The following is a 17,089-nucleotide window of genomic DNA, read 5'->3' on the forward strand; positions in this document are numbered from 1 at the left end:
TACACAACATCATGGAAAAAACTGATTGTTGAAGAGCATGTAAATGTGTCAAATTCATTATTAGCATTAAGCGATTTTCTTTTGGTGTGTGTGTGCATGTACACACACTCAGTATCTTATGAGTGCAAATCAACCTTTAGTTCACCCAGCATGATTTTCTTTTATCATTACAAAAATGGAAACACAAGTGAGGAAAAACTTCTGTAAGTGTTATTTCATTTTGTCTATGCCTCCTTCTCATTGTTATAACAGCATCCATTGTACACAATCCTTGGCTGAGTGGGACCCCTTTTTCAAATGTACTAAATTCAGACGCAGTCACAACCACCACCGACTTGCAGGCTTAGTAAACCCCTTTGTGTGCTTACTCATAATAAACTGCATTTTCTCAGGGCAGAAATGCCCAATATTGCCCATTCATTAAGGCTAAGATACTAAATGGACAGCGTGTGTTTTGTATAAAAAATAAAAAAAATAATATAAATTTGTATAATAATCATTTGCACTGTTAGACAATTTTTTTGCTGGTGATATCAAGTACACCCAAATCTTTAATAAATCAGCCCCGAATTTAGAACAATAGAGGAAAGTGTCATTGTGGCCTCAGCGGGTTAAGTGCTTTTGTCCTAATATTCAGATAGACATTCTGCATTTTATTAAGAACAATGAAGTAGTACTAATCTTGTTTAAGTCTCAATGAAAAATGTATCTCTAAATGTCTGTTTTACTGAACAAAGGACATAGTGTGACAGTCGTACCTTGTAACCCTCTTTCACGTGTCCCATCATGGCCAGTTTGATGTCCTCCACCTTGACTCCACTCTCCTCCTCCTCCTCCAGACCCATGATATCATTGAAAACGACAGGGTAGAAGTCCCCTCTTTTGCCTTTCTGGATTTTATGGGTTTCATACTGAAAGATACATGAATAAAATGGTCTTATTTTTAGTTTTGGTTGCTTTCTTGCAGGCTTGCTTATACTGTATACATGTCAAAGTGTTCATCACATAGGGGTAAATATGTCACTTCCCCTGACAGTTTTCCCCTCAATGCCCTTGCGCTTTGTTAGGTGTATTTTCTGTTAAATATAATTTACAACTTTCAACAGATGGTGCAAGGAATGTCTATTTTCCTAATACAGAATACAAACTGTAGCCTAAGTGTCGACTTAAAGAGGATTAGCTACAGCCACCTCTCTAACTCAGTCGATTAGCTGTGTAGGTGGTCTCAAATTTCAAGTACCTGGGGGCACATTTCCAATGATCTAACCTGCACCTGTAACATGGCCAGCATCATAGGGGAGGCCCACCAACATTTTTAACTTGAGGAAGCTGAAGTGTGCTGTCCTGACATCTTTTTATAGGTGTGTGTGGTGTAGAGCGTTGTCACATCCTGCAGCAGTGTGCTGCTGACAAGAAGTCACTGTCTGCAGAGGGTGGTCACATCTGCCCCAAAAATCATGAATTGCAACCTTCCCTGCATCAAGGACATCTATGTCACCAGGTGCATTATGAAGGACCCTACCCATAAAATGGACCATTAATCCCCCTATACTTAGGTAGAAGGCTGAGGATCATCAAAGCCAGGACATCATAACTGAAGTCCAGCTTCTTCCCAGAGGCCATGAGCTTCCCAAACTCACGACCTCCTGCTGCTACTGCTGTGGACTGTCTCTTTATTCACTTGTCTTTTACTGTCACTTCTGGGAGCTGAGGACAGCTCAGGTGAAAGGAAATTTAGAACAGTAATAAATGAACCTTGAACATTTCCTTACTGTCAGGGGAGGACTAGGACTAAAAAACAGCCCTGGACTTTGACTTGGCACGGCCCAGTGAGATTCTGATGCATTAACATTTTATATTTCTGTCATGTGAAGCGCTGGGTGCATGTGGCCCCCGCCTTTTCACTTCAAAATTGGCCAGCAGTCTCATTCTGTTTTTTAAGAATATATCTAATTGCCTATGTTCACAGTTAGTACCTACCAATAACAGGCATAATCATGAAACAAGACAAGCGGTAAACAATAAATTCACACAAAGAACAGCAATGTATAGAGCTGTGGCAGAATGTAACAGGCTTCCACCTGAGCTTCTATTAGTGGTAAGCAAAAGTAGTTTTAAAAATAAATTGAAAAATCTGCTTTTATGGAGGAGATAGTCTAGTGTCTGATTTCTTGGTTTCCTCTTTTGTTATCTGTTAGTTTTGTTTGATTTGTTGTGTTGTTTTTGCTTTGTTGTTTCATAAGCTCAAGTAATGTCTTATATGTACAGTATGTTTTGTTTTTTTGTTTTGTTTGCTCTGTATGTTTTTTCTATATTTGTATTGTATGTGCTTGACCCCAGGAAGAATAGCCATTGCTCATTTAACGAAGCAATGGCTAATGGGGATCCTAATGAATAAACAAATAACAAATGTCTATGCCTCCTTCTCACTGTTATAACAGCATCCATTGTGCACAATCCTTAGTGTACTAAATTCAGATGCAGTGAACAACCACCACAGACTTGCAGGCTTAGTAAACCTCTTTGTGTGCTTACTCATAATAGACTGCATTTTCTCCTATTTTGCACACAAGGGCAGAGATGCTGAGTATTGGCCATTCAATAAGGCTAAGATACTAAATGGACAGCGTGTGTTTTGCATATTAAAAAAAAAACGCTAATTTGCACAATTTTTCATCTATCTCATCCTGTGTGACCCTTTTCATGTTGCATATCCAACATGGATATGGAACAGATGCTTTTAAATGTGTCTGTCAGTAACCACCAATACCTTTTCTGTTAAGTGCATGATATTTGAAAGTGTATAGAGATTAATGTTTTTCAATTTTAGTTTGTATGTTACTGAAACATGCAGCTTCTGACTAACCAATAACTAGGTGTTAAGGTGTGTGTGTAAGTAAAGAAGAACAAGGCGAAGTACCCTTTTAGTGTGACTCTGGTCAGAGATCACAGCACTGACTCCAGCTGGAATGGTCATTCTCCCCACTAAGGTGTTGCTGATAGAGTTGATGAAGCTGGACTTTCCAGTACCAACTGGTCCATAGAGCAAAACTCTGACATGTTGGACCTCATCGAGTTGAGGTTGATAATTCTTCACATAATCCAAACCCTCTTGGTTGTTTCTGTTAAAAAAATAGATAATAAAATAAAGATAATGGATTTAATCAGACTGCAGCCATGCTAGCAGCTCTGTGAGGCTGCATTCAGGTGCAGCTGTGCCCTGAGCTAAGTTTATTTTATTTGGATCAATCTTCCTGGGGTGCACCCAATCTTCCTGTTTATTCTGATACGATAATGAGGCTACCATGCTGATGTTTAGCAGATATTCACCACTGTACTTCAGTTATCAGTGTTGATGAACTCATCACAACAAAACTACGTTGTCACCACACGGAAAGTACTCACCCCCAGGGTAAGGTTCTCCAAGAATCTTTGACAGCTGACAAGAAAACAATACCAGTCATTATGTGTCAGTCAGGAGTGTTGTCATGTGAATATGAATAATGTTATTCTATTGAACTTCAAACTTTATTTATTTGTATAGCACCTTTCATATATAAAAATGCAACACAAAGTGCTTTACAGTGTTAAAAAATGTATCAATGAAGGAGTCTGCACTTTTAGAGATGAACAGACAAAATCATTTGAAGTAGAGGACAACATTTAATTTTCTTCCCTGAAACTGATTGGCATCTTGGTGGACTTGTTTATTTCATGATTGCATCGAATGCTACAGAATGTTTTTTGTAGACTCACTGATGATGATGATGATGATGATGTGTAAAGTCTGGTTTATTTACTTAAAATGTATTTCAAATGAGACTGGGGTGTTAGTTTCAACTGAGTGTTTTGGTTAAGTGTGTACATTTGATGAAGTCATATTAGACTGACCCCCGCTGCACATACAATAGAGAAAACTAATAATTGAAACATTGAAAAAAGTTTGACTTACATGATAAATCACCTTCCATGGCTTGAAAGGAGGAATACCTATGAGAGTAAAAACACTTATTGCAATGCTAAAATTTTCACCTGATTAAACCAAAAATCACATTGAAATCTCTACATAAACATATGTATATTACATTGATTAATAATTACAGTATGTTTCTTGCAGTAATCTGACATTAATGATGGTAGAGAGTTCTTACCTTCAAAGGCGACACAGCAAAGAGGAGCACCCAATTACCCTGCTGGATTTGGTCCTTTATACATGCTGTTTAACTTTCACTTTCATCAACCATGTAGTTTATAAGAAAACCACAAGGCTCCCTCAGAGTCTAACAGTAAATCTTTAACATTTACTCAAAAACACACCACACCCAGATTGTGTGTTACTTATTTACTCAGCAGTCTGATGCAAGGCCAGCACAACAACACCAGCAACCCCTAACCCAGGCTAATACACACACAAAATTTACACCAAATGGCGTCAATGCAGCGCACACTGGCCCTCATTTATCTAACCTGCATTAGGATCTGGTGTAGATCCTGGTGTAAATATCAGTGTGTGCCACATGTTTTACAAAAGGTGTTTACATCTCTGATTTCAGTGCAAAACTGTTGTGGTGTTGATAAATCTGGAGGCTGAAAACAGATGTAATTTAAATGTCACCCTCCGATATATTCTACTTTAAAGGCATCGTTCTGCCCCCTTCACAGCATGTGACAGTCAAGAAGAGGGACTTTACTGACAGTACCACATTCAAAAGGTAGAGGGTGGCATCATAAAGTATTTGTCAATCATTAATGGATGGAGGCTTCAGAGGCACGTATGTGTACGATCAGTCACACCGACTTTATATCACCTTGGGGGGTGTAAAACAAGGTTATATAAATTACTGAATAAGGCAAGGCAAGGCAATTTTATTTGTATAGCCCGTTTTTACAAACAGTTTGTCTCAAAGGGCTTTACATGCCATCGTAACAACATCCTCTGTCCTTAGACCCTCACATCGACTGAGGAAAAACTCCATGGAAAACCCTTTTAACAGGGAAAAATCTGAGAAACCTCAGGGTGAGCAACAGAGGAGGGATCCCTCACCCAGGACGGACAGACGTGCAATAGATGTTGTTACAGACAAGAAAACAGTTTACAGTTTGTCACAGAATGTGCGAAATATGGAACAATCGGTTAATAAATAAATACATTGCAATAAAACAGTAACAAAAAACAGTGGGACATGACAGGTAGGCCTACTCAACAGATGCAAGACTCAACTGTAATTTGTTGTAAATTTTGTTTAAAGATAGTGCGTGATGTCAAGATAGTGACTGATTGATTGATTAACTTTAATATCCCCAAGGGGGCAATTCAGTGTACAACAGCAGTTGGCACAATAAACCCACCGGATACAACACATAAAGTAGCAATAAATAGATAGAAATACATCGTATGTAATACATAACGGTACGAGAAATACCAGGATACATCATAAAAATTATTACCTAATACCTACAAGTCACATCAAATCATCAGCTACAGCTGGTTCAAATATTTAACAGCTAACAGGACGAATGATCTCAAGTATCTAGTCGACCTGGCCTTCCTAGTAAAGGACATCCTCCTACCTGAGGGTAACAATCTGAACTCCTTGTTCAGAGGATGATCAGGATCTGCCAGTATGGCCTTTGCCCTCTGAACACACCTGACTTGATAAATCTGACCTAGATCATCAAGGTCAGTGTCGATGATCTTTCGGCATTGTTTAATGATACTGCTTAGTCTGTTTTTGTTAGCTAGACTGAGGTTACCAAACCAGCAGATAATAGAAAAAGTGAATACAGACTTGACGAATGTGGCAAGGTGAAGGGGGCCCGGGCGAGGATTGAACCCACACTTCCCGGGTAATAGTCATGCGCGCTTGCCAACCCAGCCAAAGGGACATCCCCTTGGCCAATAGCCAGGGCGCATGATCAATTGGAGGCATAGTGACAGGACCCGTCAACTGTCACACAAAGGATGAATAAAACATTCTCATGAGGGAGCTCTCTACCTGGAAAGTCCTCAGCTTTCTCAAATAAAACAGTCTTTGATTGGCCTTCTTACAGATTCTGTCCGTGTGGGGCTCAAATGCCAGCCTATCGTCCAGGATAGTCCCAAGGTATTTATACTGGGTGAATGTCTCGACTGGGGACCCTTTTATGGTCATTAGTGGCATGGTAGGACGGTTTCTACTAAAGTCAAACGGCAGATTTTTTGTCTTGCTAACATTTAGTTGCAAAAATGACTCCTCACACCACTCAGCAAAATTATCCAAAACAGGACCGTGGCCCACCTCATGATCCTGCAAGAGACTGAGGGTCACTGAATCAGCATATTTTATGATAAATGATGACTCATAAATACTGCGACAGCAGTTTGTGTACAGGATGAATAATAAGGGCGACAAGACACACCCCTGAGGCGAACCAGTTGAGCAAGTCAGAGCTGTGGACAGGGGCTTTGAGGGTGTTTTGTAAACTTTTCCAATCATTAGCTGCAGCAAACCTAAAACCACTGCGTCCAAAGACGGTGTGGGCTTTTTGGGGAATGAGAGTTTGATGAGTTTACTGGACCTTAGACTAGAGCGGAGTGGGAGAGGTGCAGAAGGGAAGAGAGGTAGAGAGGTGTTAAGCCAAGTATGGTTTTGTAAATGTATACTGTATTCTTTTTTTAACTAATGAGAACAGTTAACAACACGAAGTCTGCACGGCTGCATTAGTTTGATCGATTTATTATCATACAACACAGCCATGGTCTATCTTTTTTTTTTTTTTTTAAGTATATTTTTTGTGCTTTTATTGCCTTTTTAGTTGATAGTGCAGTCGAGAGAGAGACAGGAAATGGGGAGGCAGAGAGTGGGGGAATGACACGCAGGAAAGGGCCGTCCGACGCGGGACTCAAACCGGGGCCGCCTGCATCGAGGACTGAGCCTCAACATGGGGCGGCAGCTCTACCCAGTGAGCTAAACGCCACCCCGCCATGGTCTATCTTGCATGTTAAACACTGATTCAAATTTGCACACGCTGTTTTTTCTCTTGGCATCATTCAAGGTAGAGTTCAAACCAACACGACCCAAGCTCTGTGAGGCCCTGAACTACTGTGTCACCTCTGGTCTGAATCTTCTCCATGTGCAACTCTGGACACACATTTTAGAGACAAAACAATTCTATCATTTCTGAAAATCATCTGAAGATCAACTGAATGAATAATTACCTTAAATGCAGATCCAACTGCCATTTATTAATTAACCAAACTATGGCTGATCAGACAGTGGTGAGACAGGTATGCTAAAGTTATATACATTTTAATCCAGCACCTGAGCTGTTTGTAAACGATGGTGCAATTTAGTTGGAATTTTAGAAAGAAAAGCACAACCATATAAACTATCTTTTAATATTGATACTCAACACGTCATCAATGCAAATGCAATAAAAAATGTGTTGAATTAAATGTGACTTTATTTTTAGTATCTTGTGGAGCTGTAATGTAAGTGAAGAACAGACACAATTATCTGATGGGATTTAGTTGGACGATGATCATTGATTATCAAACATTTTGTAAATGTAGTCGTCTCCAAAATCAATAATCAGCCTCAGGGCACTCAGGATCAAAGTGTCAACATCATCATCAATGGCGGCTTCTTCACTGTAGTTCTTCACAGGAAAGATGCAGTTCATTGGAACACCCAGGGTTGAGCTGAAGTCCTTCATCTGAGATTGAAAGAAACAATCGTTGATTTTATTCACACGTTTTTAGCTAATATTCTGAAACAGATTGTAAAGTTCAACATATCTGAGCTGAAATGATTAAACATTAATGTAACAAACTGGTGAGAAGACTGACAGGGATTCACCTTTTTTTTAATGTACTTGCTCTTGTAGACGTTCTTCAGATCCTTTTGAGTTTCATCACAGGCCTCATCAACTTTGGTGCCAACAGCCAGTTGGGGAATTCCTGCACATGCAGAGATTCACTCTATATTATTATAAGTCTATTTTTGACATGCAGCTTTGTTTAGTCTCTAGATCCCAACAAATATAAAACACTCAACACATGGTGGTGTTCCAGAAAAGATCATATTCATGATCCTTACATCTGGAGAGCCTAGTCTAGAGATCTGGTGCTAATGATGCACAATCATCAAATCAATTACATCTCTGATTATTTGGATATTGAACAAGTCCGTATTGTTATTTCAGTTATACCTTGATTATCTGTAGCTGTGTACTCTGGTCTCTGAAACACCCCTGATCTTTGCTCTTACCCAAGTCGCTGGCTAGCTCTCTGATCTCCTTCATCTTCTGCAGAGTTGACTCCTTAATTTCTGCATAGTTTGCAGAATGGAGACAAACCAGAACATGGACTTTATCATCTGGAGAGGGTGAAGAGTTGTAGTCTGGATCACGACTGGACAATGAAGACACAGGATTGAACTGAAAAACAATGTAAACACACTAATTAATAATGAGACATTATGTGTGCCCTTGCCTCCTCTGCTGCGCGTCCCTAGTCTTTTCTCTCAGCCGGCTCCTTCCGTGTGGATGCACATCTGAGCGGTGTTTCCACTCATAGGGGTCTCTGATCACACTCACACTCACACTCCCAGTCCCGGTGGGAAGAGGTTTTGTTTTCCATTCTCCCTTTTCCCGTTTCATTCCAAGCGTCATTATTTTCCCCTCCGTTTATTCGTCCCCATGTGTTTCTTATATCACTGTTTTAGTTTGGGGTATAGGTGACCGCTGGTCCTCTTTTCAGTTTTGGTTCTCTTGTTCCTTTAGGTAGATCCTTTGTTTAGGCAGCTTTAGTTGGCTCTGTTGGGTCAGTCTCTGTCCTCCGTTTCATGTTTGTTTTGTTCAGCCGGCACCTGCATCCCTTTTAAGTTATTTGATTTTGATTTATATGATTCTTTTGGTTAAATAAAGCCTGGTTAATTGTTTTTCAAAGTATAAAACCTTTGTTAGGGTCCTTAATTCATGTTACTGGCCTCTTTGCATTTGAGTCTCTGTTTCTTTTGCTTTGGGGCTGTAACAGACATGAACTTTATACAGCCTGCCCTGTACTATGAAGGAAACATTTCTGCTATGACCTTAGTGTTTGGAGCTGCTCCCATCACCAGCTGTTTGGTCCTCAAGACCAACAAATGTTTGTACAGTGGTGTCATACATCTTTGACAGCTAAGTCCTAGCACTGACTACAATGAAGTTGAATGTTAACGTGACAGCTGATATGATATACCACCATTTTATTAATATCTTCACTGTTATACAATAATCTTCACTTTTCATGCAACAGGATGAATGATAGAAAGAAGAGCTGCACCATAATCAGGCTGTAGTCTCACTCGCCAGACCCTCGTCCAGAGAAGAAGGGTCTGGCTGGTCCGCCTATGATTCTGCGATCGGAGACAAAAAGGCTCCGGCCGTTTGGAATTCTTTCATCCAGTCACAATTGTTGTGGTCGGCGGCGTAGCAACAGTGCGCTTGCAAAATATTGCTGGTTGGAAACTGGATTTGGGTCCGCGGTGTAACGACGGTCGGCAACCGCTGACGGATATGTCTTCCTCTGTTCAGTTCATGACACGGATGTATAATAGATCTATGGTTTGGTTCCTGTTGTTGTTTGTTGATGTTTCGCTTTGCCGGGTGGACTGTGAAAGCTGCAACACAGAGGCAGGACTTCCACCGGGTGGCTCGTTCTGGCCAATCACAGGCTAATTGTAGCAACACACTTCCGTCAGGCCAGACTAATCAGGCTGAGACAGGACAGGAGTGAAAGGACCTGAAATATTTCTCCCCGATCATGGTGGAGGGAGCCTGACCAATCCAGAGGATCCCGCTACCCCCCCCCCCCCCCCCTCTTCGGGGTGATGTTTTGTTGAGGGATAACTGACCCTTTGACCCCCACACTGCTTGCCATCAAACCAAAGGGCCCATCATTAGCAGCTCCGTCCTGTGTGTGCCTTCCCCGGCATCTCAGCAGTGTGTGTGTGTGTGTGAGTCTTAGTAAGTTTAAGAGAGCAGGGATGGAGGAGGAGGAGGCATGGTGAAAGTCGGATGAACGGAGAGAGAGGGAAAAAAGTGAATAGAGATAAAGAAGCACAAAGAGAGAGAGTAAAAGGACTAAATAAGTGGAAATAATAATAACGATATTAATACTAAGGTGATGGTTGTGACATCAAATAATAGAAGGAGATGCATAATAGAACAACACATTTGTAGGTGATGATCAGGCAAACACAGACAACAACAGAAAACAAAATGGAGCAAACATAACACAAAATAAAAACAAACCAAAGAAGAGAAAAGAAAAGAAAGATAAAATAAAATGAGAAGGGAAAAATGGAAATGGTTTGTTCTCATGGATGTGCAGGGGAAGCGATATGTGTCAGTGATGGAGATCAGTATTAATTATAATAATGATAAGACATATAACAGCAATGATAGCAACAACAATACTATGGAGCTGTTAATAACCAAATTACCCCATGCCCCATTATTGTGTGTGTAATGATATTGATGTGTTTGTCAACCTCTAAATGTCTGTTTTACTGAACAAAGGTGTGACAGTCGTACCTTGTAACCCTCCTTCACGTGTCCCATCATGGCCAGTTTGATGTCGTCCACCCTGACTCCACTTTCAGTGTCGTCCTCCAGACCCATGATATCATTGAAAACAACAGGGTAGAACATCCTATCTCTTCTGGCTCCTTTCTGGATTTTATGGGTTTCATACTGAAAGACACATGAATAAAATGTGACAGATTAATGATAATGGTCTTAATTTTTTAGTTTATAACATGGTCCTGTTGCTTTGGGGGGCTTACAATGGGTCTGAGAGGAGCTCCTTCCTTGTGTATATAGGGGAGGCCATAAATGCATGGGGTGGCCTCTCCTGGGTACAGGTGGTAGTAAGTACCCAGGTCAAGTGGTAATGATCTTTGCCGTGTACAGTAACCATGTTACTTAAAGGTGCAGGCACAGAAACAGCTTGTTCTCAGTAGAGCTCATTTGAGCGACTTTTAGACAGCCGACATTCAGGACCACGGATCAGTTTAGGATGGTGCTAGGTTATTTAAGACTTTATAAATGAGTAAAACATTTTCAGAAAACTCAAGGAATCTTAGTGAGGAGGTGTGGTTGACCGTCGTTGCTAGGTATGAGTCATAATTTCAAAAGCTGTGATTGGTTGATCGTAAAAGCTAGATAAAAAAAATGTACTTTTGGTGATAATGAGCAAAGGATGGACCCTCAAGTCGATAAACTTAACCATAGAATCTAATCTTATGAAGACTGTGTAATTGTAAATATTTCACACAAAAGAAAATATCTGTTAAATGAATAGTAAGCTATACTTTAAAATTATCCTACAAAATGTGTGAAAACTTAGGCCCACTTGCACAGTATTCACATATTTATTTGCTTTTAATATTAATTGCCATGCTGGTACAGTAATTTTTGCACTTTCAACTTAATTTGATATTAACCAGGGTAAAATGGCTCAAAATGGTGTGTGTGTGTGTGCGCGTGCGTGCGTGAGCGTGTATGCATGCACATATGAGAGAGACGGCAGGTGGAGGGGCTGACTGACAGAGATGAGAGATGGTGAAACACTTTTTTTTTTCTTTCTTAATTAATGGGAAACACTGGTGTAGTGGAAGTGGTAGTGGTTGTTTAAAATCACAATTTCGATCAGAAAATGATAAATCGTTCAGCCCTAGCGTATTGGGCACCCCTGAACTAGTATCTAAGATGTTATGGAGGTGTTAATGCAAACTGATCAAGGTTCAAACTGTGGTAATACCTGGCACTTGTGAAAAAATAACAAAACAAGTACCTTTTTAGTGTGACTCTGGTCAGAGGTCATAGAACTGACTCCAGCTGGAATGGTCATTCTCCTCACTAAGGTGTTGCTGATAGAGTTGATGAAGCTGGACTTTCCAGCACCAACTGGTCCATAGAGCAAAACTCGGAGATGTTTGACCCCATCGACTTCAGGTTTATAATCCTTCACATAATCAAAATCTCCTTGGTTGTTTCTGTTTAAAAGTAGAGAGAATAAAAATAACAATAATAACAATAATAGCTGTGCTCTGAGCTTAGTTACAGTTTTAGTGTGGTACAATGTTGATGGTTATGAAGCTCCCATGCTGATGTGTAACAGATATAATGCTCACCCTGTAGTTTAGCTTGTTAGCATGCTAACATTTATGATGGGAACTAGTCATTAGTTCTACTTGTCAGAAGCTGAAGTACTGACATGACAATGACCTGATGATGGTGCTAGAGCACACATTTTACGGCCCGCGGGCCGGCTGTCTCAGTGCGGCCCGCAGCGTCCACAGAGGAGAAAAGGAAAAAAAAATCCCGCATTATAGAAGCATATGAGTTTGAACTGCTATACCATCTGATTGCAACAGAGGGCGCTATTTTAATTCGGAGTGGGTGAAAATGCGCTTCCCTCCTTGACTCTTCCTCGACAGTTTGATGATCGTCAAGATGAGTTCTGTGAAAAAGAGAAAAGTTGATTCGGAATGTCGTGTTTTTAAAACACAGAGTGGACTTCTAAATATTTTGTTACTCATGTGGGTTCAAAGGCTGTATGCCTGATATGCCAAAATGCAATTTCTGTTTTCAAAGAATATAATATTAAGAGACATTTTTCGACGAAGCATGCCAACTATGCCACCAACCTATCGTCGCGGGAGAGAGAACAAAGGGCCCTGAAATTGTCCTCCGATTTAACCGCCCATCAGAATATTTTTGTGAAGCAGACGGCCATACAAGAGACAGTCACAAAAGTAAGCTACATGCTGGCTCATAAGATAGCCAAACACAGCAGGTCGTTCTCAGAGGGTGAGTTTTTGAAAGACTGCATGGTTGAGACTGCGAGCATCCTGTGCCCTGACAATAAAAATCAGTCTGTCTTGTCGGACCGTTACCAGGTGTGTGGAAGTGATTGATGAAGACTTGTCTGATAAACTGCTTAAGAGAGCAGTCGACTTCACCTATTTTTCCATTGCTCTGAATGAGAGCACAGATATCAAAGACACCGCCCAGCTACTTATTTTCACAAGAGGGATCAATGATGAGTTTGAAATCGTGGAGGAATTTCTTGCCATGGAATCGATGAGAGGGACAACGCAGGGGTGTGACCTCTATGAATGCGTGTCAGGATGTTTGGAGAAATTCCACCTGCCATGGACTAAATTACTGAATGTGACCACTGATGGATCACCGAACCTCACTGGTAAAAACGCGGACTGTTGCAGAGGATACAGGACCAGGTGAAAGATGACAATCCCAACTCAGATTTTATTTTCCTACACTGCATTATTCACCAAGAATCCCTGTGTAAATCTGTGCTGCAACTGGATCATGTCACCTAAACGGTGGTAAAACTCGTAAACTTAATCCGGGCCCGAGGACTCAACCACCGCCAGTTCATTCAGCTGCTGGAGGAAAGCGGAGCAGAGCACACGGACGTGCTGTACCGCTCCAATGTTGGCTGGCTGAGCCTGGGAAAGGTGCTTCATCGTGCGTGGGAGTTGAGAGGAGAGATCATGACGTTTCTCGGAATTGTAGGTAAAGCAGACGAGTTCACAGAGTTGCAAGACTTAGATTGGATGTGTGACTTTGCATTTGGGGTGGATGTACTGAGCCATCAAAACGACCTAAACGTGAAGTTACAGGGGAAGAACGCATTTGTGCATGAGCTGTATTCACATGTGACAGCATTCAAAGCCAAGCTGATCCTGTTTTCTCGACAGATGAACAACAAGTGTTTCACACATTTCCCAACGCTGGCTACACTGAATGTGCCACGCGGCCACACTGACAGATACTCCACTACTCTGACACACCTCCACACTGTGTTCAACCGCTGTTTCTCTGACTTTGAGAAGATTGAACCAGAACTGCAGCTGGTGTCCACTCCCTTCTCATTCGATAGCGAGAAGGCGCCCACAGATGTGTGATCTGAGTCTGAAAGAGAAGTTCAGCACCTCCACACTGGACAGCTTCTATGGCTCATTGAACAAAACGCAGTTCCCGAACCAGCGCAGGCATGCACGGAGGATGCTTGTTTTGTTTGGCTCCACCTATGTCTGCGAACAAACATTTTCCGTGATGAACTAACACAAGTCACGTTACAGATCACGGCTGACAGATGACATCTGTCCTCTGTGTTGCGCATTGCAACATCACAAATTACGCCAGACTTTGATGAACTTGCAAAAGGAGGTGACCGTCTGCATTGCTCTCATTAACTGACAACCCTTACTCCGCGTGTTCACAAAGCTGCACGTAGCAGACCACTTTTTGGTTTTGTGTGTTGCTGTTGATCATTTTACCCAGAGGAGGGCAGCCTGTACTGTTAGAATGGTTGAATGGGCTTTTGTTTTGAAGGGACCGCTGACCACTTGCTAGCTATGTTGTGTCTTCCGGTAAAAACAAGGTGATACGGAACGAGTTAACGGCAAAAGTAAAAAGTTAAGGTAAACAAAGGAGAAAGAGGCAATGAAAGAGTTGCGGTAAATGAACAATAAAGGACTGGAAATAGCAACCCCCCGAGGAGGCACAAGGTTAGCAATTTGTAGTGTTTATGGTACTTGTGTTGATGATTTGTATCAGAAAGCTAAAGCTATGCTAACTGTTTTGCACATAATGAAAACATAAATGTAACTGGTGTATCTTTGTGTCTTATCAGTTCTCACGTTGGTATTCAACGAGTTGGTTACGGAATGGTTTGTGGAAATAAATGTTGAAAACCACCAGTCGAGTCCTAATCTTTCGGAGGGTATGCTACACTGCAGATATGTACACAGACAGTGTGTAGTGGTCCACTGTATTTTACCTGGCCATAGTCTATTGGAGCTGGGGTAGGTGATTTGCTCCCCAGGTTTTGTTTCATTGTGTATTAGGCTGGGAAGGTTATCAATTATCCTTGTTGTTTGCGCACGGGGACGTGCGGACCTGTAATGAATGAATGAATGTTTTCTTTTGCTGTAAATTGCGTGCGTAATGCGCACAGGTGCATTAAGTGGAACCGAGGGTTTAAATGGGGAAGTGACGTCGGGATAGAGGAGGAGAGAGAGAGACACAGTCGGCGTTTGGACGGCTGGCGTGGCGGAAATTCCGAAGCGGCACATTGGATTTACTTTTCCTTGTGGATTAACCGGTGGATTGTAAAGGCCCGTTTGGACACCGCACGGCCGGGCCCGTTTTCAGCCAAGCGGGACGAGGGAGAGGATTGGCGTGATCACCTCGGCGGAGCCGCGGCGTCTCTCCCGTGTGGACAGTAGGACAAACAAACTCTCTCTCACTCACCCTCACCACGTGCCAACACACACACACACCTACACACACACCTGCACGAACATTGACTGTGCGCTCGCGCACCCCCACACACATACACACCCCACGCTCACACTCAATCCCACAGCTGGGACTCGGACTTAATGGACAGCGGGAGGGGGGAGGGCTTTCGGGTTTTGTTGATCTGATCTGTGTAATTGTTTATTATTGGCCGACCCACGTTGGGTGCGTTTTGAGTTCAGTGAAATACAGAGACTAAGACTAAGTAGCGACTTTGTTTATTGTTTCCTTATTGTCTTATTGTTTCCCCGGACGCACCAGTAGCGCAAACCTAGGTCCGCCTGCAGCAGTGAGGCGTTTGTGCCAGTTCCCCTTATCCTTATTAAAAGGGAAATTGTTACAAGTGGACACAGTGTTTCTCTGTAAATAAAAATTATACAAAAGCCTAATATTTTCTTCATTGAGTGATGCAGATCTGTTACACAAATAGAACAGTCTCACTGAATCATAGTACTTAATTGAGTAGTTAATATTAATTATGTTAATTATTATATTAATAAGTTAATATTTATGAGTTGCCTATGATCATGTATTTGTTTAAAAAGGGCTGGTGAATAACACAATCAAACCCACCAAATCTATGTACCGGTAGTTTAAAAATAATTCTGCACTAAATATTCCATGTTCAAATTTTATTTCCAATTGTGTGGCCCTTCACTTACTTTAACGGAGTCAGTATGGCCCACTGGAAAAAAATATTGCCCACCCCTGCGCTAGAGGAAACATCAGAGGTCACTGCAGTTAATACTGAGGCGAACATGAATGTCTGAACCGAATTTCATCACAATCCAACAAATACGCTACATGAGATATTTTGGTTCAGTGTTGATGAGCAGAGAAACGCAACAAAACGGTGTCACCATGTGGACAATGGACAATTATTTGTACTCACCCCCAGGATATTTTCCTCCAAGGCTCTTTGAAAGCTGACAAGAAAACAGAAAACATCAGAGTCATTTAGTGTCAGGCAGGAGTGTTGAAGTCATCATGTGAAATATGTGCTATCATTGATTTGATCACTTACTGGGAGAAGGAGGAGGAGGAGGGGTTGGACTTCCTACAGAGGTAAAGACACAGAATCATCAGTCAACATTTATTTATTCCTGGTAATTTAAACCAAATATCAACAGAAATGGTAACACACAGTATTATAAAGAGGATGGTGTAGAACACCCTCATCTACATGTTCAACCCAGAGAAAGCGACACTGTCACCACCACGAATACAGAGACTTGGTTTGAGACTGCAACCATATGACTACAAAATAGAACACATTGTCATAAAGTCCAACGTAGCGGACTCACTTTCACGACTTCCTTTACCGGAGACAGAGAATAACGAATATGTGGAAACATATGTAAACAGAGTTTTATCAGTGACGATGCATGAGGTACAAGCCATGAGCCTTGAGGACATAAAACAGAAAATGACAGAGGATGACGCACTGAAGCAACTAAAGACAATCGTTGAGACAGGAAAATGGCCAAATCCAGTTCCAGAGGAATTGAAGCCTTACAACAGATGTGCAGGAGAGTTATGCACTTATGATGGACTTGTGCTGAGAGGACACAGGATTGTGTTACCTAAAGCAATGGTGAAACAAGCACTGAGGATTGGACACGGGACACACCAAGGAGTGATCCGTAACAATATCTGAGGAGCAAATTCTACTGGCCCAACATGGACCTAGATGTGGAGAGATTGATCAGAAACTGCTCCGCTTGTGTGCTTA

At 41.5% G+C, this 17,089-nt stretch overlaps 1 protein-coding gene across 1 annotated transcript; it reads right to left on the reverse strand.

Annotated features, from left to right (window-relative positions):
- Window positions 1-7,521: 7,521 nt before the first annotated feature.
- On the reverse strand, window positions 7,522-10,644 carry LOC311004161 (interferon-induced protein 44-like; the record flags this gene model as incomplete). Its single annotated transcript, XM_083996107.1, has 4 exons — window positions 7,522-7,695; window positions 7,839-7,939; window positions 8,250-8,418; window positions 10,558-10,644. The coding sequence occupies 4 exons, from the start codon at window positions 10,642-10,644 to the stop codon at window positions 7,522-7,524; spliced, it is 531 nt and encodes a 176-aa protein (XP_083852233.1).
- Window positions 10,645-17,089: the final 6,445 nt, after the last annotated feature.

The sequence above is a fragment of the Trachurus trachurus genome, assembly GCF_905171665.1.
Source record: "Trachurus trachurus genome assembly, chromosome: 21".
NCBI classification, from domain to species: Eukaryota; Metazoa; Chordata; class Actinopteri; order Carangiformes; family Carangidae; genus Trachurus; species Trachurus trachurus.